The 21,253-nt window shown below is 47.7% G+C and overlaps 7 protein-coding genes across 7 annotated transcripts; 5 read left to right on the top strand and 2 right to left on the bottom strand.

The window, feature by feature from the left end:
- The first annotated feature begins 941 nt into the window (after positions 1-941).
- F4807DRAFT_217599 (cytochrome P450) lies at positions 942-3,136 on the top strand. The gene is made up of 3 exons (XM_047994012.1): positions 942-2,155; positions 2,220-2,640; positions 2,699-3,136. Exons 1-3 carry the CDS (start codon positions 1,161-1,163, stop codon positions 2,903-2,905), a joined length of 1,623 nt encoding a protein of 540 aa, XP_047851401.1. The 5' UTR covers positions 942-1,160; the 3' UTR covers positions 2,906-3,136.
- A 588-nt stretch (positions 3,137-3,724) lies between these two features.
- F4807DRAFT_437553 (uncharacterized protein) lies at positions 3,725-4,227 on the bottom strand. The gene has a single exon (XM_047999049.1). It carries the CDS (start codon positions 4,200-4,202, stop codon positions 3,876-3,878), a length of 327 nt encoding a protein of 108 aa, XP_047851400.1. The 5' UTR covers positions 4,203-4,227; the 3' UTR covers positions 3,725-3,875.
- Positions 4,228-8,546: 4,319 nt separating this feature from the next.
- F4807DRAFT_437550 (heterokaryon incompatibility protein-domain-containing protein) lies at positions 8,547-9,602 on the top strand. The gene is made up of 2 exons (XM_047999048.1): positions 8,547-8,702; positions 8,769-9,602. The coding sequence occupies exons 1-2, from the start codon at positions 8,696-8,698 to the stop codon at positions 9,335-9,337; spliced, it is 576 nt and encodes a 191-aa protein (XP_047851399.1). The 5' UTR covers positions 8,547-8,695; the 3' UTR covers positions 9,338-9,602.
- A 2,469-nt stretch (positions 9,603-12,071) lies between these two features.
- On the top strand, positions 12,072-13,402 carry F4807DRAFT_437546 (GPR1/FUN34/yaaH family-domain-containing protein). Its single transcript, XM_047999047.1, has 5 exons — positions 12,072-12,306; positions 12,358-12,437; positions 12,493-12,567; positions 12,627-13,020; positions 13,074-13,402. Exons 1-5 carry the CDS (start codon positions 12,199-12,201, stop codon positions 13,239-13,241), a joined length of 825 nt encoding a protein of 274 aa, XP_047851398.1. The 5' UTR covers positions 12,072-12,198; the 3' UTR covers positions 13,242-13,402.
- A 532-nt stretch (positions 13,403-13,934) lies between these two features.
- On the bottom strand, positions 13,935-14,909 carry F4807DRAFT_453210 (NAD(P)-binding protein; the record flags this gene model as incomplete). The annotated part of the gene is made up of 1 exon (XM_048000427.1): positions 13,935-14,909. One exon carries the CDS (start codon positions 14,907-14,909, stop codon positions 13,935-13,937), a length of 975 nt encoding a protein of 324 aa, XP_047851397.1.
- Positions 14,910-15,874: 965 nt separating this feature from the next.
- F4807DRAFT_437541 (signal recognition particle protein) lies at positions 15,875-18,427 on the top strand. Its single transcript, XM_047999046.1, has 2 exons — positions 15,875-16,109; positions 16,212-18,427. Exons 1-2 carry the CDS (start codon positions 16,032-16,034, stop codon positions 17,688-17,690), a joined length of 1,557 nt encoding a protein of 518 aa, XP_047851396.1. The 5' UTR covers positions 15,875-16,031; the 3' UTR covers positions 17,691-18,427.
- A 542-nt stretch (positions 18,428-18,969) lies between these two features.
- Positions 18,970-20,761, top strand: F4807DRAFT_217413 (NAD(P)-binding protein). Its single transcript, XM_047994011.1, has 4 exons — positions 18,970-19,771; positions 19,835-20,214; positions 20,272-20,467; positions 20,526-20,761. Exons 1-4 carry the CDS (start codon positions 19,435-19,437, stop codon positions 20,642-20,644), a joined length of 1,032 nt encoding a protein of 343 aa, XP_047851395.1. The 5' UTR covers positions 18,970-19,434; the 3' UTR covers positions 20,645-20,761.
- Positions 20,762-21,253: the final 492 nt, after the last annotated feature.

Here is a 21,253-nt window from a genome sequence, read left to right as displayed (position 1 = left end):
TAAGCTGGTAAGATATGGGGTAACGTAGCGGGAGGGGTGTCACATTGTCACAGCGCCGCACGGGCTGACGGCACCAGCAACTCTCGACTACGATTTGACTATGGCTAGACCACGACTAGTAGGATACCTAGCTAGTGTCTGCGTAAACCAGAGAACCAGGCGAGTGGATCGCCAGATATCTGCTCGGATTGGTTCCGATGACGTTTCTAAGGGCCATGGTTGGCAATGGTATATTTATAACCACCCATAACCACGGCGCTGGTGCCAAGTCTTCGCTAACTAGTGTGGAGATCGATACCACGTTTTACGTAGTGCTTCTCCGGCATTTGATTTTAATAATGCTATACGACTACTCCAGGGCGTTCATCCTAGCTTGTTTCCCCACGAACATGAGGGCATACGAATCAGCGAATCCAGCCGGTCTCATTTTAGTTGCCGACACACTCTTTGTTACCTCCCAAACCTCCTGTTACCCCCAAAACCCACTGACCCTTCAGCTCGTATCCCTGCATTATGGACCACGGTGGATTATGGTGGATTCGTCTCGTTTCCTCCCCGCTTATTCCCCAATGTTGACCATACTCCACCGTGAATAGCGCCCAGGCCTCGTTTTGAAATCCTCAGCCGTGGGCTATAGCATCTCGTCGGCAGTTCACTGATTGGTCGACCGGATGTGCGCCGAGGTTAATAAGTGCTTGAGTAATCTATGGCATCTGAGATCGCGTATGAACGTATCAGACGATGTTGGTCGGGGACGACGCCGTGCGAATCGGTATGATTTACCGACATGCCAGCAGGTACTGGCGAGTATTTCATATATCTAAATTGCCCTGAGATCTGGACCATGCTTGATGAATTTGGGAGGGTAGATTTGTTAGATTTGTTGAGAACCCCTGAAGTCTGATTAACGATTCTGATTAATCCAAGTGATTAAGCCATTACTTCATCAAGGAACGTCTTGACATCACTCGCCTTGCTGTCCTCTATTCGTTAGTTATATTTGTATCCCACGAGATCTCCTTCAACAGGAGTGGTGTGTAATAAAAACTTGCAAGGAACCCTCAACAGTCTCCCTTTAGAAAACCTACCTGAGACCACTTTCCCATCCAAACCTCATAGGAAGTCTCATATATCTCTTGTTTCATATAAAGTCCTTCACCATGAGCGACGAGAACACAATCTCCCCAACCAGGGTTGTCCTCCTGGCAGCGTGGGATATCTTCAAGGAGCAATGGTATCTTCTTATACCGCTCTTCCTCATCGCCCGTATCCTATACATACGCTATGCGTCTCCGTTGCGAGAGTACCCGGGACCGTTCTTAGCTTCGTTCTCACGACTCTGGAAAATCATCTCCACGGCCTCCGAACGAACACACTTACATCACATAGAACTCCACAAGAAGTATGGACCCATCGTACGAATTTCTCCCAATGAGCTCTCCTTCTCGTCTCCCACGGTCGCCAGAAACGTCCTCTCGGCAGGCAAGCGGTTTTACAAGACGGATTTCTACTCGGTATTTCCGCCACCGGAGAACCCGGATATCTTCACCGAGATCCGCGAGGATGTCCACGCCATGAAGAAGAAGGTGGCCAATGTCCCGTACTCGATGGCAGCCATGAAGCAACTAAGCCCCTTTATCGACGACACCATCGATTTCCTCGTCAGCCGGCTCGACCAGTTCTGTCCCGACACCGCCATTCCCGGATTCCAACAGGCCGGGCTTCCCGGCAGGAACCCCATCGTGAACCTCGGCGACTGGCTCCACTTCTTCGCCTTCGACGTCCTGGGAGAAGTGGCCTTCGGCCGCTCGTTCGGCTTCCTGGCCGCGGGCGTCGACAAGGAGAGCGCCATCAAGACGATCGACAACAGCCAGAAGTACAACGGCATCGTGGGCCAGATCCCCGAGATCGACTGCCTGCTCCGACGGAACCCGCTCTGGAGGTGGATCCCCGCGTTCAACCCCGAAAACGCGCTCATCACGAGGATCGCCCGCGACGAGATGCGGAAGCGTCGTCCTTTCGAGGTCGACCGTGATGGAAAGGGTGCTGGTAGCGATGGCCGTGAGGACCTTTTGTCTTCTTTGATCAAGGGCCACTTGAAAGACCCGGTGAAGTTCCATGAGGGTGATATCTTTGCTGTGGCACATGGTGCTATGTGAGTATCAATAGATTCGTCCTTGTTTATATCAAGTGCAAGTCAGCTGACATGACGGTAACAGCTTCGCTGGATCGGACTCGACGGCCTCGACCATGCAATCATTTTTCTGGCAGGTTCTCTCCCAACCACGCATTTACTCTAGACTGGTAGAAGAAATCGAGACCGCTGTGAAAGAAGGCAAGATTCATGCCGAAGGCAACGTACAATGGAACGATGCACAGAACCTGTCCTACTTCCAGGCTTGCTTGAAGGAATCGATGCGTGTGCGTCCCGCGGTCGGTGTTAACATCGCCCGATACGTGCCGCCGGAGGGTATCGAGATCGAAGGTCGCCACATCCCCGGCGGCACGCGGCTCGCGCTTAACGGATGGGTACTGCACCGCGACAAGGCCACTTTTGGCGAGGACGCCGACGTCTACCGTCCGGAGCGATGGCTTGAGGATCCTGAGAATGCTAAGGTGATGGAGCGGTACATGTTCCAGGTATGCCCATATATTCCATTCACAAGCAAATGAAGTAATCACTGACAATTTAAAACAGTTCGGCGGTGGTTCCCACGTCTGCATCGGCCGAAACCTAGCACTTCTCGAGATCAACAAGGTGATCCCTAGATTGCTGCGCGACTTCGAGTTCCAGCTGGCCTACCCGGGCCGCGAGCTCAAGGCCAAGGCGACCTTCTTCGTCGTCCAGGAGGGGCTCGAGGTGTACATCTCCCGGAAGAAGATCGAGAAGGAGGCTCCGCAATGAACGATGCGGTGCGGTGAGGTCGAGCAAGACTCGACCTAAAAAAAACAAACTATATCCACACGGACAGGATTGAACTAAATCAATCCACTTAATGATGCTACCTAATTTATGTTTGATGAATTGATAGTATCGGGGACGGTACCGGCGGGCGGCGTTGTTGTGTTAGAGCTGGGCTCGCGGCTTACGAAAAAAAGGGGGCTCCTTTGGGTTATACTGTTGTCGAAGCATTTACATACCACTTTCTCAGCGTCGTTTACCCGTTTTATTGTTGGTTTTTCTTGCTCTTTTTCAATTGTCGTCGAAGCGTTTTACACGAACTCAGCGGTGGTAGATGGCCCAAGGTACACACACAATTACACGATGCTTTTTATATACCTATACCAAGACGGAGGTAGATTTATGGTAGATTGATTACTGTAATATGATTAGTTACATCTGAATCGATGCGACTGAAGCTCTTGTTAGTTTCCTAATGCGGTAATTGGAGGTTGGAGATAGTGTCGTCGAGAGTGGGAGCTAAGAGTGCTTTTGACAGATGTGAACGAAGTATTTTCAACCAAGACACGCAATGAGATAAATATTGTCCCAAATAGTGATATAGATTCTGTCTAGTCTTAGTTCTTAAGTGTCTTTGAGAATTTCAGATGTTCGCGCTTCATCGCCTGTCTTGCCTTAGCCCCTGACCCCTGGTTACGTAATCAGAGGCTTGAAGGAGGTGAGGTCAATTTGTTATATACTCAAGACTATTCAACTACGCTTCGAATATGTCATTATTCACTGTATGACTTATCAAGTTGTTTTTCAAGTTTAATTTGCTCTGCCAAATTAAGACTCAAGGGCGAGTTACAGGGTTGTGGACCATAGTACGTAACCCTTTTGTGAATAGACTCAAATTACATAATCAGGGGCCGTAAAGATCCACTGTCTCCTTAAGTAATTCAGGACGCTTCCCCATTATTTCAAATTTCTCTTACTCGGCATAATTATCGAACGAGATCGTACGAAAGCTAACTCGTCGCGTCAAATTTTTTTCCACTTTCCCACCGAATTCGGCGACCGGACGTCGATCTGAAATTCTGACAAATGCGACATGTGAAGAGCCTCTTCGATTTATAATAAGCCGCCAAGTCGGTGGTCCCTCACGACGCTGTGCTACGTAGCAGCGGCCTGCCCCTTGATACCCGGGTGGGTTCTTCGCGCAGAGCCGCCGAAGTTGGACCTGAACCAGGGAAAAGGCGAACGGCAAGAGAGCCAAGAGTCTATTTATCCGATTCGAGACCGCACCGGGTCTATACATGATACCTGGCCGGGCTGATTCGACAGGGACTCACCAGATCTTATCTTAACTGGGCAGGGGAGTGGGGGGGTGTAGTATAGTGTTTGCATTGCATGATGCAGCCTCAGGATAAATTAGGGGGTGTCGGTTTAGCAGCATGACAGATTTTTGCAACGACACGGGTTGCTAACGGGCTGACATACATACATCTATCCCACAGAGAATGCGACGGCGCAGACAGGCAAACGAACGCAAGACATCGCCATACTCGTCGCTTAGGCATTGCTCGCCCCTTACGGCTCCACGGCTCGCCCACGTCTGCTTGTGACGCGTCGTCTTTCGAACTCTCCCGGGCGGGGTAAGCAGCGCCAAAGGATGAACCGGTATGCGAATGCATAGGTCCTACTACCTACGATCGTAGCGATTATTTTCCTCGTCGACTTGCCCCCAAGCCGCCTCGAAGACCCGATCGTATGTGTGTATGTGGTGCGAGAACGTGTTGGTTTCGGGGCGGAAGGTCGATGAGGCAATATCATACTGCCGGCGCCACCCTACAGTCACACAGCAGATCGAGATTGGACGGGATGAGAAGGCAAGTCGTCACTACCTAGTTAGTGTGTTCGTCTGTGGCGCGAAGACGGGCCGTCGTGGCGTACCTGGGTCAACCCTTCATGCATGGACAGGTGGATAAGGGGGAGTGCTGTGGCGAACTCCAGAGGGTGCGTGATGTGTCCCAACATGTTGCCCAGATGCTGATCTGGGCGGGAGATCATGTATGCGCCACTCGCTTACTCTACAGTCGCATCAGCACTCATATACGTGGACGTGCTGGCAGATGTTCTAGAAAATCAAGGACGGTTCTAGCGCAGATGGGCCGGCAGAGATCTTGGGTTTCCTTCCAACTGCCGCGTTCTGGGACAGCTGAGTCCCAATGGCTAGGTTGTTGAAGCTTGGAACTGCTGATCGTTCATTTCAACGCGCTATCTTGGCAGCTTGGTTGTCTGTTGGAACCGAGAATATTCCAAATCTCCCCTGAAGTGGCAGTCTGGATAGGATCTGCGAGATCTAGAATGTAGTCTGGACTCTTGTGATGGGTGGAGAATAGGAAAAGGCAGATTAAACTTGGCAATTTGATGGGCACTCACTCGCTTGCCTTTGGTGAAAAGATTTCCCTTGATTCTCATAGCTGATGGGTTAGATGAGGCTCACTGCGTGCTAAATTTATCAACTACCTAACCTACTACCGAGATCTAAATTTCTTCTACGTCTAGCCTGTCACAAGACCGTTACCCAGGTATATGGGAGTTTATTCATCATGTTACCTGTGAGTTATGGTGGAATTCGGTTCTCACTTTCAATGAAGTGTTTAGGGCTACACCCTTGCTTTTACTCTAGGTATGGAGTTAAGGAAAGATAGGAAATATCATCGATCTGACTAAGACTTAGAGTTAATTTTCAAGGTCAAGTTCTGCTGCAATCTAAGGCCCGTATCATGCGACCTAGCCACTTTCTACCTGAAATTTGTTATATCACTAGGAATATAGGTAGGTATTTCAGATCACGCTTCTAAGCATCTCTAAGAAAGCTATGGCAGGACGTTGGAATATTGTGGATAGTTTGAATGACTCAGCTATCATATGTAAGATTGATAGACAAATCAGACAAACCTATCGAAAACTTCCGAAGCACAGACGTCGGGATATCTACTACCAAGCTAAGACTACCTATGTTGTTGCTCAGCTACGGAGTTCCGGGGAAACGCACGGCTGGTGAAGGGTTTCTACGTAGTAAGATACCTCCACTTTTCTTTATACCACCCCCCACCCCCTGAAGAAGTTGTGCGGTCAACTACTTTTCTCATAAAGCGATGTAGCAATAGTGATGATCTCTGAATAATGAACCTACGGTAACCAGGTTGAGGGTAGCGGTATTAATATTGGTACCCAAAAATTGTGAAGACGGGTTTAATACGGCAATAATCACAACTCCAGGTGAACAGACGTTAACACCGGATGGGTACATCCGGCTGACCTCTAATTGGTTGTTCTCTCTAACTTTAAGTTATGAAAACTATTCGATATCATCCGGTGTTTTATTTATGACCGAGATATTTCTTTAACTGGCGGTTTGCATCAGTCAGGGGCTATGGGGCATCGCTGCTGTTCACCTGACTAGGTGGACCGGACCCGGAATGCGAAGCCAAAATCATGGATGATGCAACCTGTTTTGCCATGTATGATCTGTACCGATTAATCCCACGGTCTACAAAGAGTCGATCAGAACCGGGCTTCTAAGAGTGCTCAAGCGTATTTTACCTTCTGGCGCAAAATGCTAGTTAAAGGGGTAATGGTAGTTACCACGCCCAAATTTCGTTACGAATATACTACTATTAACTTATATGAAACCACTTTAACACATGAATATAAAAGTATAAACGTTGGTTAAACTTATGAATATCCATTCATAATATGAGGGATTGGTTAGATAATCAGGTGGGTGTAATTCTAAGTTATGTGGCACATCTGCTTATATAATCATTCAACGAACCCCTATCTGTCGCTTTTCCAGTATTATCAGCCAACTTCTAAGGCCCACCACAATCAATCCCAGATCGTATCCCAACAATATCTACCCAAATCACGTATTTACTAAGTTGTGGTAGCTTTAGATAACAGATATGTGCTTATTATATAAGTACCTAGTACATACCTAATGAAGAATTAAAAGCTTACCTAATCAAGATTTAGTGACGGACTGTAATAGGTTGATTCGGTATAGAGGGTTTATCCATTTCGTCATGCTTCGCTGTGGCTTACAATAATTACGGCAGTTTTACTCGCTATAATTCTTGCAGTTACAGCTTAGGCTTATTATCAAAGCTGGTCGGCGATCGTACGTATCATGGTGTTGGTGAGTTGGCGGTTCCCACGTGACTCCTTCCCGATCGAAATTGTACGCGACGGTTGAATCGGGTCAGCTTCAGAGGTCTTACTTTGAATTCATTTGTACGAATCAAGACGGCGGCGTCAAGCTTAAACCGTGTGTGGATGAAACAGGTTGATTCGGGCGCGACCTATGAGCTTCTATCGTACTAGGAGCAACGCCAGGAGGCAGAATACACTAATAACGAAAGATAGATATGACCCTATGCTTGCTCGGTAGAGGATCCGCTACTGCTTTGCTTCTTTATCCGTAAGATCTGGGATACCAACCTTCATTGGCGATGGTCATAGCCACTCGTTTCATTTCGGTAGGCTATTTCCTAATACCTGTTAAAGTACCTAGGAGAGGAATTTGACAAGTAGGCTGTAGAAAGCCTCGTCTCCCCCACCGCTTGATCTTGATGAGCCTTGCTGTACGCCTTCAACTTAATAGTAGGCGGTACTGTAGCATACAGCCTCAGTCAAGGGAACACCTGGCACCAGATACAATGGGTGATAATTATTCTGCTGTACCAATGGCTGAGTTGAATCAATCACTGCCTGGGTTTTTGATCCCGGTATGCTGCTCTGTTGCGCATGCGCATACCGTTAGGCTGGAAGCTGCCCAACATCCGGTATGTCAAAGCTCATTGGCTGCCTCGTGGGACTTTTGTATGATCTAATGAGTTGAATATGGAAGCGATATATCCTAAGCCTCAGAGGTCGCTTTAAAGGATGCCTAAGATGTTAAAGGTAAATTACTTCGCAGAAATTTAAAAAGATAACCCTTAACCTCCTAATTTGAGATTACTTTCCAATTACCTTTTCAATATTCAAAGAACGGCCATTCAACTAAATCCAGGCATAATGCAAGTTATACGTACTCCTCTCGGCGAGTACTCTCAACTTGATATAGGCATCGGCATAGCACAATCCATCTCCGGCCATGTCAATCATCCACTTATAACCATTATGCTGGCACGGAAATTATCGCCCTGATCAAAGACCCAGAGGATTACTCAACACAACCCGCATGGAAAATCAAGTCTACTCGGCGAGGGATACGCGTACCAAACCAGCTTTGACCCTATCATCGAGACGACGAGGCAGGCATCAGGAGAGATTGGTAATCAGTGTAGGCTCTGTATCGGTATCTCCCGCGACCTAGCTGTATTTGCCCTAGATGAAGTATACTAGGATAAACAAAAATATATCAAATGGAAATTCTCATTGAGTGACCTAGCTGACGCTACTGAGAAAAGATGTCAATTCTGCGGGCTTATTGCTGTCACCTTCTTCTCAAATGAGAATTCTGTGAGGGTAACGGGCAAGGATCACGGTGAAAACATCCTGGGAAGCTGTTGCAGAAAGGCAAAGAGTCTCGGAAAATCAGCGGTCAAGGCAGTAACCACGTTGAAATTTTACGATGATACATCTCCCGGCACCTGGTTTGCTCTAGCAGCACACCCGCAAGACTATGACGCTGAAAGCCGGAGATACGGACGGGTTCAATTCGACGCAGTTGGTACCAATGTCGATGATCCTGCAAGCTTTCTCAAGGGACGAAGGAGCCTCGTATTGGAGGTCTATGCAATGGCTGGTAAGCAGATTTCTAGTCCGAATTTTGGGCTATTTTTACTTGAGAATGTTGCTAAAGGATATTCAGATGAAATTGCAGCAAAACACCTCGAATATCAACTAAGCGATACCACACCTAGTTCCGACAAGAGCATTGCTGAGGTCCGAGGCTGGTTTCAGAATTGCATCGATAATCATCACGGTTGCCCGAAACCAAAATCTGACGTGTTGCCTACGAGGTTGATCGAGATTCAGAGCGGAAATTGCCTGAGACTTGCTACCAGAGTGCAAGAGGGGCCCTATGTCGCATTAAGCTACTGCCGGGGCGGGCCTCAGAAGTTAGCCCTTGTCAGGAAAAATGTGAATAACATGGCAAAAGGATTCAAGGAGTCGGACTTGCCGCTCACTCTGCAGCATGGTATTGCATTGACACGGAAACTTGGTCTGCGGTACATCTGGATCGATTCACTTTGCATCATACAAGACGATGACGGTGATAAACTCAGGGAACTGCCCAAGATGATCTCTAACTATCAAAATGCTTATATCACTATAGGTAGTGGTTCTCCATCGTGTTGTGATGGGTTTCTGGGCGACCGTGCAAGATGTAAACTTGATAAAGACGATGATATTCCCCGGGATATGCTCCAGATGTAAATTTTCTGTCCTGTTGAAGATAAAGACGATCCGGCGAGGATTGAGGGAGATATTGTTGTACGGCTTCCCTCCCATCCACGACATGTTCTAAGAAAAAGCAGGGTCATGATACGCGAAGAGATGCCCTACCGGATGTACAGTGAACCGATTTCGAAACGTGGGTGGACGTTCCAAGAAAGGATTCTGTCTCCGAGGGTCGTTTTGTACGGCGAACGCACTGTCTGGACCTGTCAAACCAAACAATTTAGTTCTGGGGGCATTGAGGACTGGGATATAGATCGGCGAAGTGTCCGTTATGGTACAATGCCTCTCGAGCTGAATGAAAAGGCCCTCCAGCGGCCTCTATCTAATGCGCCAGACGATTCTTATGTCAGCTATTTTGCGCAAGACTTCGAGTCGCGGCAAATTAGGGCGGTGTTGCAAGGTCCATTGCATCGTGCAGTTGAGGAGTATTCTTCTCGTCGGCTGTCGGTGCCACAGGACAAACTACCTGCAATCGCCGGTATTTCCGCAGCTGTGCAGGAACTTACATTGGCCAACTATGCTGCTGGCTTGTGGAAAAAAACCTGCTGAGTGACCTTCTATTATGGACTACTTACCCATGTATCATGACCAGCCGCCCAACACCTTGGCGAGCAGCGACTTGGACCTGGGCCAGCTGCGATAGTGTAGTGAAGTTCAAGAATATACCAGCACGGTACAGCTGCCCAATTGCATTTGTTCATGAATGCATCATGCCGCCGATGTCAAACTTTGCGCCATTGGGCTAGGTATTGGAGGAGGGTGCCGAGCTGACATTAAGTACAGGGTTGCTACGATTGTCGTCAGAGTTAATTCAAATGATCATCGAGAAAGAAGACAAGATAGACCCATCGAAGACGCAAACGATCAGTGATTGCCCGAGGGCTCTTAATTGGCGGTTTTATTTGTTGAGGTCGACCCGTCCTTCGATAACGACACCTTTACAATTCTCTTTACTACGCCAGAGGACGAGGACTCACCACGTTACATAATAGTCAATGAGATCATAAGAGGCACACAGGAGGATGACATTATTGCGGCGGTGTTCGATCTTCATAAGCCGTGGATGGTGACACGAGACATTCATTTGACGGGACTAATCATTGCACCAGCTGCAGATGGAAAGTACAAGAGAATAGGGGCTTTCAGTCATACTGTCGAATCATGGAGTAAGGCTTTCGCCATGGCGTGGGAGAAAATTTCTCTAGTGTAAAATTTGCCTGTAAGATTCGAGGTTCCTCCATTTTTAGAGGGAAGCAAAGGTCTATAAGAATGAACTGCTTTCCAATCTCCTCATTCAAGTCACTCGTCTTTCCTCAATGACTCTCATCTGAATCCCTTCAACTTCACCTTACTTACCCCTGTGATGATCAGTTTGGTGTAACCTCCAGTAAACTATCAGGGTACCGTCCTTAGTACAATACCATTAAATTTGGGTTGAGTTGCCTAGAATGGACCAATTAATGACGAGAGACTTCTAAGCTTGATAAATATGGCCGCTTCGATGATATGAACTATCGAGGTAGGCATTTACGTATAAGGTGAATCAAATATCCGAGAAACTGTTCAATTCAATACATATAGCACATACCTAGTAGGTACCTAGTCTCATCCATGAAAGATCCTCGAAGTTGAAAATACTTGAGGTTAATACATATGTAAGTACATGCAAGTATAAATCTGCTGTATTTCAATAAAGCACACATTTTAATCTGATAATTTCCTCATGGCAAACTAGAATTTGTTTCCAGATCCGTGCATGGAACCTCCTTTTATGAAAAGCGAGAGAATATGTACATGGGCTGGGGGCTTGCTGGGTAAAGAAAGACGAAAACGACTAGATACTTCCCCAGAGGGTTTATCTAAGTCAGACCCAGGTCCAAGCCACATGTAACTCCATTGAAGCTACAGTTGCACTAGAAAACAGGTATATAAGATTACCGGCATATAATCTTACATAATGAGCCAATTCGCCTTCTCTTAGTCAGGGTTCCAGAATAGCAGCTTAAAATATCTCTCATTGCCGTTGGAGGGCACTAAAAAGTGCGGCCAAGCCCTTCCCGGAGCGCCTTAAGTATCACCTACTCCCTCCATGAGGTCTGCGCATGTTAGGTTCGGCATAGCATATACCTTAAGAACTTGTCCACCTTCCATGTTCATCGTTCATCAATCGATGATATACCCAGGTAGGTATATCCGCTTGAACAAGCTTGGTTTGCTCCAATAGAAACTCTTACCAACTAGGCACTTGTTCTCGGGTCATTCGCATAATTGCGACGGTACTCAAGAGGTTCATGATAGAAATAAATGTGTCCGTTCCCAGCTCCTTTCAGCTGCACCTGTGTTTGTAGGTTATACGACAGCGAATTGGATAATACTTACCTTATATTCGATTAAATTATCTAAGAGCCGATTTCCAGCTTGGTAGGCATATAAAAGCTTGCCAACTTCTGTTTACAGCCAGGCCCCGCACCGGAAGTTGTATTTACGGTTTAGTTATTTGGGACATCTATTGTCTTGGCTTCGGCAGAGGCCTGACAAATGTATGTGAAAGCAATGCCAGCCACGGAGCAGCCACGGTTCTTAAGCGTTTCTCAGCTTGCGATTGGACGGATGCGAGAGGTCCGGCAGTTTGACTTGCCTGTACGGGGATCTCTTAGAATAGTAAATAATCTATATTTCTAGGCTAATGATATATTGAATATTGCGCATTGCAATCTCCAGCTATTAAAAGCTGAAGTAATACCACTTCTTGCGAGAGGCCATTCTCTGAATAAGTAGTTGTTGAGCTCTAACGACCATATTCAATTCAATTCTCATCATCTCAGCTGCTATTCCATATGCATCATTTCACAATGGAAAACCACAGAATTATCAATCATGACGAGGAGAAGGGGTTGCACCGGTCTGACACCACTGTGACCATGCCTCCCGAACTCTTCGAGAAAGTAGGACCTCTACGACAGCGCTCTTCACCCTATCAATGCTAACCTCATCAGCTCTATCTCACTCCGAAGGTTCCTCATGTGGGAGATTACAACAGGCGTTTCGCCAATCCAACACCGCTCGGTATTGTTGGGTAAGTGATATGAAAACCACTGTCGAGGGACATTGAATAAAACTAAACAGTTCAGCTTCGTTATCTCGACTTTCACCTTCGCGATGACATTGATGGGATGGGCAGGTGCTGAAGGGGCAACGCCGGTAGCGTAAGGACCCCTTTCTTATCCCGTCTTATGTGGGTCCCGGCTAAATAACAACTTTCCAGGGGCATTTTCTTCTTCGTCGGCCCCGTCTTGCTAATCTTCGCCATGGTCTTTGAGTGGATCATGGGAAACTTCTTCCCTATGATGGCTATGGGTCTATACGCCGTGTTTTGGCTGTCGTTCGGCTTATTACAGTTACCCACTCTGCAGCTAGGCGCGCCGTATGCTACGCTTAGCGACCCTACCGGTCAGATGTCCCCTGAGTATAACTCTGTAATTGGATTATATCTTATCGTGTGGGGTTTTGCTCTATTTACTTTCTTCGTTTTCACCCTTAAGGTTAATACCGTGTTTGCTCTGATCTTCGCCTGCGCTACCTCAGCGGTGTGGATCTTGTCGAGTGCCTATTTCAAACTCGCGGCTGGAAACTTCGAAGCGGCAGTCAGTCTACAAAAGGTATGCATTTTCCCATTAATGAAATGTGCTGATCGTAGCTAATCATCTTCGAGGCTGGTGGTGCTCTGTTATTCGTTGTGGCAGCCCTGGGGTGGTATATGTGTGTCATCATTATGGCAGGAGAAATGCGTATCACACTGAATCTTCCGCTTGGTGACCTGAGTCGATTTTGGCCGGCGACAGACGTGGACTTAGCCGCCGTGGCTGCGCACCGCGACTAAAATGCGAAGGTCGAGAGAGCAGGGGTAAGCAGATATGGCAGGCAATTTACTTGTACTCTAAGTGATGGTTCCTAGCTCAATCCGTGTATCGATACTTGCAGATAGAACAGTTGCATATGTACGAGGTAGTCTATATAAGTACCTTTCAAGTTTCTCTCAACACATCATAATAGCGAAGCAGCAGCTGGAACTGAAGACCAACTCGATGTAAAACTTATATAGGTGATATTGATGAGACTAATAGACGTAGCGCATCGTGAATAGGTTCTGAATATTCAGCGGCTAGAGACTTGAAAGTTAATGCGATTTGCGGTTGTTCGGCATCCCTATTACCGGATCGCATTGACGTTCCGTTGCATCAACCCCAGAAAATGCAATCGTGAAATCAATACCCCAGACCCATATAGCCGACGGCTGAGTCGCACTGCAGGTGTCCAACCCTTCCACAGGGCTAAATGAGCCGACAAAGCTTAAGTGAAATCCATCCGGTAAATGACCGGCCTTATCGGGTAAGAGAGTTCGGATGTTGGGGTGCAGCAGGATGACATTCGTTATTCGAAACCTTCAATCCCGGTTCCCCGGATTTCGGACGGATGGAATGGCTAATATAAGATTTCTGTGAATTCGACATTTATATGCGTATGTACCTCGTCCTAAGCAGTCCTTGCCACGTGAATTGCACGTCGTACTCATTTAGTACTCAAACTTCTGTCCAACAAGTTCCTCACTCAGCTCCCACAATTTTTCAACAGCCTCAGGGTCGCTCGCATGTTCAGCCACCTCGTGAGGATGACAGTTCACTAAGTATGCCGGTGACTTAGCGGGGATATCTGGGTCCAGAGCAGCAGCGAGCGAAGTAGAGGAGATCTGATCGAATGTCTTAAATCGAGGTGTCTCCCATTCCCATTCTTTGCCCATATTGCGCCTCATAACCTCAGGTATCTTAGCGTAGTCATCCATGGTTAGGTGGCTACCTAGTTGGGTATCACCATTGGAACCGGGATGAGCAGCTGTCGACGTGACGCCGTGGCTCTTAAGCCTTTTGCTTAGACCAAAGGCGAATAGGATGTTGGCCGTCTTGGCCTGGCCGTAACCCGACCACAGGTCGTAGGTCTTTCCGTTTGAGAAATTCCAGTCATCGAAACGAAAGCGGCTACAGAGGTAGCCGAAGCTAGTCAGATTAACGACACGGGCTCCACCAAGCTGGGACCCAGCAGCTATCAAGGCGGGCGCGATTAGGTTCGTCAGCAAGAAGTGGCCGACATGGTTGCCTGATAGCTGAATCTCGATGCCCTGTTTGTCAACGGTGTACTCCTTAATAGCCATATTCCCAGCACTGTTGATGAGTACATCTATTTTGGGTGTCGCGGCTAGGATCTCCTTGGCTGCTCTCCGTACCGAATCATGATCTGTTAGGTCGACCTGAATAAACGTGGTCTTAATGGAGCTATCGATCTCGGCGATTTTCTCGAGCACCGGATCGACCTTCTTTCCCGTCCGCGACACGATCAAAATATGTGCAGGTGAGGCTTTCGCAAGTGAAATGGCCATTTGGCTCCCAATGCTTGGCATGCCAGCACCCGTGATGACAAAGGTCCGTCCCTTGACCTGAGATTTGAAGGCTTCGACGGCCTGATCGCCGGTTGTGAATGCATCTAATACTGCCATGGCGAGACTTGTGTCGACTGAAATGTATGAATTGTCCTCTAGGTGTGGTTTTATGTGATGTGTGAGATGAAAGTGTTAAGGGATGGACCTCGGCGGATGAGATTAGACCTTAAATACCTGACTGGAGTGTAGATACACATCGTTGAATTTCTGAACCTGTTCTTGTTCAAATTGTCGGGACTGAAAGTAAATGTCGAGTATGCACTTTGGATAGGTATGTTGTATGGCATACTTTGATCCATCCTACATTAAATGCTTATTAATGCGCATATAATAGTAGCAATGGCCTTACCGGACCTAGAGGAGTTAATTCCGTTGTGGTAGGGGGATTGCGGATTTCCTGTTCACAAAGGGTTTTTAGACAAATATAGCATTAGTATATCTCTATACTGGGTAAGCAAGGTTAGGTACTCCAACCAATCCTCTACTAGTCGCTTCGAATTCCCTCTTACGTATTTATCAGCAACTACCCAACCCATCTAGGAGAGCAGTTATAACTTCGGAGCAATAGAGATCCGGGGTGGGATTTAGACCAGGAGACTGGATCCTTAAAGCCGATTAAGTGCTCAGCTCGAGATTAAGTACTCAGGTGAGACAGCCCTAGAAGACACTCAAGCATAGAGTACCTAATCTAGGTAGGTTACATCTGTATACAAGGGTCTTGTTTATCGTATGGCAGATATTGTACACCGGAAGCTAGGATTGTTTTTAGAAAGCATTAGAAAGCGAATACAGAATATCACCTGGACTTTGATCAATCCAAATAATTCGAATCTGAATCGTACGCTCTTGTGTACTAGGTTGCGGTCGGCGTTATGCACGTAAAATGTTGTTGGAGGCTCGAAAAGAGAGATCAGATTAGAAAAGGGGCGGAATCTATCCGTGTCTGCCCTATCAGAGTGGGACACCTCAGGTGGGGTACCGTAGAGTTACCTAATCAGTACCAATGTACCTAGCTGCGGGCATCGGAAAATCATATTCTTCCAAGGTTCACAGTGCCCATGTGCCCAGTGGAGTAGACCCCGGTCAGTCTTACAGCTGTTTCCACATTGAAATCTACTTGTTCTCATCACTTTCGCCGTGCCCTGGATCTCAACGGCTACATAGCCGTCGACTCTTACCATGGTTCTCCAAGATCTTGGCCGCCGCATTAGCGGTGCCTTACACGATGTTACTCGAGCGCCCAACCTCGATGAAAAGGTACGTGCGATTCTTTCTCGACGTCGCACCCCGCAATGTATGCAATAGATGCAATGCAACGAGGTTCGATGAGATGGGGCGAATGCGCTAACCACATCGCAGGCTTTCAAATCTATGCTGAACGAAATCTCGGGTGCCCTCCTCGAAGCCGATGTCAACGTACGACTTGTCAGCAAATTGAAAAATTCAATAAGCACTACAGTCAACTTCAAGGATCTCCCACCTGGCGTAAATAAGAAACGATTAATCCAGAAAGCCGTATTCGATGAATTGGTTAAACTGGTCGATCCCCACGCAGAGCCCTTCAAACCTAAGAAGGGCAAGTCGAATGTTATCATGTTTGTTGGTTTACAGGGTGCAGGAAAGACGACTACGTGTACAAAATTGGCGCGGCATTACCAAGCCAGAGGGTTCCGATCATGTTTGGTCTGCGCCGATACCTTCAGAGCTGGTGCTTTTGACCAGCTGAAACAGAATGCGACGAAAGCAAAGATCCCATACTACGGTTCCTTAACCGAGACGGACCCCGCGAAGGTCGCTAGGGAGGGTGTGGAGAAATTCAAGAAAGAGCGGTTCGAGGTTATCATTGTAGATACTTCTGGACGTCACCGACAAGAATCAGCGCTGTTTCAGGAGATGGTTGATATTCAAAGCGCAGTATCTCCTAACGAAACAATTATGGTTCTCGACGCCTCTATCGGTCAACAGGCAGAAGCACAGGCGAAGGCATTCAAGGAAGCGGCGGACTTTGGTGCAATTATCATTACCAAGACGGACGGTCACGCGAGCGGAGGCGGCGCCATCTCTGCTGTTGCCGCGACGCATACGCCTATAGTCTTCATCGGTACCGGAGAACACATGTTGGATCTAGAAAGGTTTGCGCCGCAACAATTTGTCAACAAGCTACTAGGAATGGGTGATATGGCAGGTTTAGTTGAACACGTGCAATCATTGAAACTGGACCAGAAGGAGACGATAAAACACATAACGGAAGGAATCTTCACGGTACGAGATCTCAGAGATCAGTTAAGCAACATCATGAAGATGGGTCCCCTATCAAAGATGGCTGGTATGATTCCCGGCATGTCTAACCTACCGGGAATGGCGGGTATGGACGACGAGGAATCGAGCGCACGACTAAAGCGAATGATTTATATCTGCGATAGCATGACCGAAAAAGAACTTGATAGCGATGGCAAAATTTTCATCGAGCAGCCAACGCGTATGACGCGGGTGGCTCGCGGCAGCGGTGTCAGCGTCCGAGAGGTTGAGGATCTGCTCACGCAACAGCGGATGATGGCAGGTATGGCCAAGAAGATGGGCGGTAGTATGAAGAACATGCAACGCGCCCAACAGGCTATGGGCGGAGGAAACAAAGCGCAGCAAATGGCTGCTATGCAGAAACGGTTACAGAGCATGGGAGGTGCCGGAGCTGGCGGCGGTATGCCGGACATGGCGAGCCTAGCGAGAATGTTTGGCGGCGGCGGAGGTGGAATGCCGGGGGGCATGGATATGCAGAAGATGATGGAGAGCATGGGTATGGGCGGGATGATGGGAGGTGGACGAGGCGGGAGACGGTAACGTGAATAGGAACGGACGATCCAATACCAACGCATAATCGGTTCGGTGTCGATTCATAATGTGGGCATTGCATGGCGTTTGGCGGTAAAACGATGGGTACTAATATGAAGCATGGATTCATTGGTGAATCTTAGATGTATGCCTTTGATTTGTATTACCTAGAACGGAGCCGGTGAGATTCCCGAGCATTGCCGCCGCCGTCCGCGAGAGTTATGTCATTCCGAGGTATCTAGCCGTGAAACAAGCTAAAGTCGCCGTCCGCGCTCGACAACATTTCCCGCTCTGAACATCATACGGATCGGCTGTGAAGCACAGCATATATGCCAATGTCTGAATGTCTCGATCCACCCAACGGTAGACACCTACTCAAGCAGCTAGGGACGTTGTGATCCCCACACGAAGCACCTACATATTAAGACCGGAGGTACCTCCGTTAAACATTATATACGTTTAGGGAGAGATAAGCTCGGGAATTCTTAACCTAATCCCTACCCCACGGGGCGAATCGGGACCATTCCTAATAGTGGGGGAAATAGCAATCAAGATATTACGAATTAAGAAGTTTTGAAGTCATCGTGATGTCAAATATCCTTAACCGAAAGCTAAACGGCGTTGTAGCAGGATAGCTCAGGTACAGACATAGAAAGTGCGACTCACACCGTGCGGGGTTTACTTGAGATGATGGGGGAATATGTTGAAGGAGGTCACTAAAGTTAGAAAGAACTCTGAATTTCCCCAGCATCAACATATTCCCGCCTAGCTCTTAACATACCCAGTAGGAATTGAGCTCCAGAATTCTTATTCTTTTCACATTTGTTTGGTAACCTTCTATCCACCATGTCCAAATTTTAAAATTCGAATTTTTGCCAACCCTTAGACAAACATAGTTTGTGAGGTGAGCACTTAATTCTTCCCTAGGAGCACTTGCTCCGGGAGACAGGCAATCTTTAACCGACATAGAACACTCTTGGTTGTAAGATCAGCTGCCGAGGATCTCTACCTATTTTGGGGCATTTCCACGTTTGGACCCAGTACCGGGATTCTCGATTGGCTGAGATGCTGTACCAATTGTAAGGATCTCATCTGAAATGGCCCACGAAAACCTTCACATCAGATTCACCATTACCCCCCGGTCGCGTCATTGGTAGATTTTCCCTTAGAATTTCCTATTCAGGTAATATGAGGAGATATCATCATTGGGCTCAGATGATGGGATTTCGAGAAAGAGACAACAAATTCCATGTCTCGCGCCTTGTCAGACGTCAGCGCCCCCCCTAAGTGGAACGTAGCAAGAGCTCCGCGGCTGTACCTTCGACGCTTCATTAGTTTGAGACGTAACGCCGATATGCCAAGTTAGCTACACTAAGTGGCTCTGGGGCGCATGGCTGGATGACAGTAAGGATGGATGGCAATAAAACTTCATGTTAGCGGCACGGGTCAGCCTCAAATGGGGCTTACTCGTGATTTAGCTCCGCTTTGGCGAGACATCACGCCTCGTGGGAAGGGACACCGCTTGTCAGGTATACGTACGCTACCCGTTTTAGAAAGCTGACATCAGTGAAGTCACGATCTTTCTTGATTTTAGTGCGCCGATCTTTTTATCCGACCGTTGTACACCGTAGGACCAGTGTCATTTATAAACCGGACACCAGCAGCTTTTGTACCTTTCTTCGAAGCTACAAATGATCTTCGTCCAAGTTTCCCATGGTAAAATGCACAGCCTAACCATAATACATATAAAATCATGTCTATCTACGCGAGAACCCTTGGTGGACGACTCCCACACACATTATCTACCTTTGCCAGAACGACCATGATGGGTAGTACCGTACAGCTTGGACCATTGCACACTTCGACACCAACCTCGCTCGCCGAGTTTGGAAGAAAGACGAAAGTAATCCCTAAGCCACCAGACTCGAGGGAAAACCCAGCAGTTGGCATTGCGCCTGACCCCAGAGAGAATATCGGGCAAAAGAAATTAGCGGACTTCGACCTGAACGGTAAAGTATTCATCGTCACCGGTGGTGCACAGGGGTTGGGACTGTCACTAGCGGAGGCTCTCGCAGAGACGGGGGGTAATGGTAAGTTTGCGCTGTCGCAAGGCTTCTAGCCGAGTCGCGGCATACTTAATGACAAACTTACAGTCTACTGTTTCGATCGTGAACCAAAGGCAAATGAACAATGGAGTGAGGCAGCAAGACGAGCTGACGAGTTCGGAGGCTCTCTCAACTACATACAGCAAGACGTACAGGATATCGAGGGACTCGACCAGACTATCGCGGACATTGCGGATAAGCATTTACGGCTAGACGGCGTCGTTGCCGCAGCTGGCGTTCAGCATCTCTCCCCGGCCGTGGAATGGACCAAGGAAGAAGTGAACCGGATGATGGATATCAACTTCACCGGCGTGATGATGACAGCGACTAGCGCGGCTCGTCAGATGTTCAAGTACAGGATTCATGGTAGCATGTGTCTCATTGCTAGCATGTCTGGCAGCATTGCGAACAAGGGGCTGCTATCGCCCGTATGTCGCTTCGATGATCTCCGTTGCTGACTTGTTTGGTCTAACCATAAATCACAGGTCTACAATTCTTCTAAGGCTGCAGTTGTCCAATTGGCCCGGAATCTTGCGATGGAGTGGAGCCCAATTCGGAAAGACGGCACGGGCGGGATCCGAGTGAACTGCATCAGTCCGGGACACATCCTGACGCCAATGGTGCTCAAAAACTTCGAGGAAGTCCCAGGACTCCGTGAGAAGTGGGAGAGCGAAAACATGAGTAGGTTGCCAAACATCCTAATCGTACGTAGGTGAGGCCTCATGCTAATATGTTGCAGTGGGCCGATTGGCAGAAACAAGCGAGTTTAAGGGTGCCGCGCTGTTTCTGCTGAGTAACGCCAGCAGTTTCATGACGGGGAACAATCTTGTTATCGATGGAGGCCACTCAGCGTGGTGAAGAATTGCCCAATTTATTCATTCTAGGCAATTTATTATTTCTAGTACGTCGGAGTTTTGGGTAACGAGGGTAACGAAGGGCAGGACAGGGCCGGAGCTTATGCAAGGAGGCGAGCATTTTGAGGGACAAAGCAAATTCCCGGGGAAATTGCCCCTGTTTTATTGTAGTTGCACCACCATGTTGTACATTACCTAGACTCTCATTTGTTCATGATCTGGTGCTAGATGGACAATATCACATAGATCTGTTTGTATAGTACAATGTATGCATAAAATTCCCCGGGCTTATCTTGAGCTGGTTTGGCAGTTTGATCGCTGCGATAATCGACTTAATTCTCTTTCTCGGTGGTGGCAGTGTAACAATTACCTGCAAGCCACGCAGCCACGGCGCTGGGCTCGAAAACGTGAAGTGGGGGTAATAAAAGTGTAGCCGGAAGCAAACGTAATCAAACATTCTCTCTATCCCTCTTGAAGACTTTATGGCAACTTCCCCAATTCTTAGTTTTGACAAACTTCATCTATATGGGGTTGCAAAGCTAATAACGCTTAGGGCCCAGAGAGTCGGGTGTTAGTTCGAATCCAAACCCACATTCGAAGGTTTCGCGACCCA

Source organism: Annulohypoxylon truncatum, assembly GCF_022578515.1.
Source record: "Annulohypoxylon truncatum strain CBS 140777 unplaced genomic scaffold F4807scaffold_31, whole genome shotgun sequence".
NCBI classification, from domain to species: domain Eukaryota; kingdom Fungi; phylum Ascomycota; class Sordariomycetes; order Xylariales; family Hypoxylaceae; genus Annulohypoxylon; species Annulohypoxylon truncatum.
Note: the sequence above shows the minus strand (reverse complement) of the source record. Positions and strands in the feature narration are given on the sequence as shown.

Coding starts and splice junctions, on each gene's coding strand:
- F4807DRAFT_217599 (XM_047994012.1), top strand. CDS start 1,161: ATGAGCGACGAGAACACAATCTCCCCAACCAGGGTTGTCCTCCTGGCA. Junction 2,156..2,219: donor GCTGTGGCACATGGTGCTAT/GTGAGTATCAAT, acceptor TGACGGTAACAG/CTTCGCTGGATCGGACTCGA. Junction 2,641..2,698: donor TGGAGCGGTACATGTTCCAG/GTATGCCCATAT, acceptor AATTTAAAACAG/TTCGGCGGTGGTTCCCACGT.
- F4807DRAFT_437553 (XM_047999049.1), bottom strand. CDS start 4,202: ATGTATAGACCCGGTGCGGTCTCGAATCGGATAAATAGACTCTTGGCT.
- F4807DRAFT_437546 (XM_047999047.1), top strand. CDS start 12,199: ATGCATCATTTCACAATGGAAAACCACAGAATTATCAATCATGACGAG. Junction 12,307..12,357: donor CTCCCGAACTCTTCGAGAAA/GTAGGACCTCTA, acceptor TAACCTCATCAG/CTCTATCTCACTCCGAAGGT. Junction 13,021..13,073: donor CGGCAGTCAGTCTACAAAAG/GTATGCATTTTC, acceptor ATCATCTTCGAG/GCTGGTGGTGCTCTGTTATT.
- F4807DRAFT_437541 (XM_047999046.1), top strand. CDS start 16,032: ATGGTTCTCCAAGATCTTGGCCGCCGCATTAGCGGTGCCTTACACGAT. Junction 16,110..16,211: donor CGCCCAACCTCGATGAAAAG/GTACGTGCGATT, acceptor ACCACATCGCAG/GCTTTCAAATCTATGCTGAA.
- F4807DRAFT_217413 (XM_047994011.1), top strand. CDS start 19,435: ATGTCTATCTACGCGAGAACCCTTGGTGGACGACTCCCACACACATTA. Junction 20,215..20,271: donor ACAAGGGGCTGCTATCGCCC/GTATGTCGCTTC, acceptor CATAAATCACAG/GTCTACAATTCTTCTAAGGC. Junction 20,468..20,525: donor GTGGGAGAGCGAAAACATGA/GTAGGTTGCCAA, acceptor AATATGTTGCAG/TGGGCCGATTGGCAGAAACA.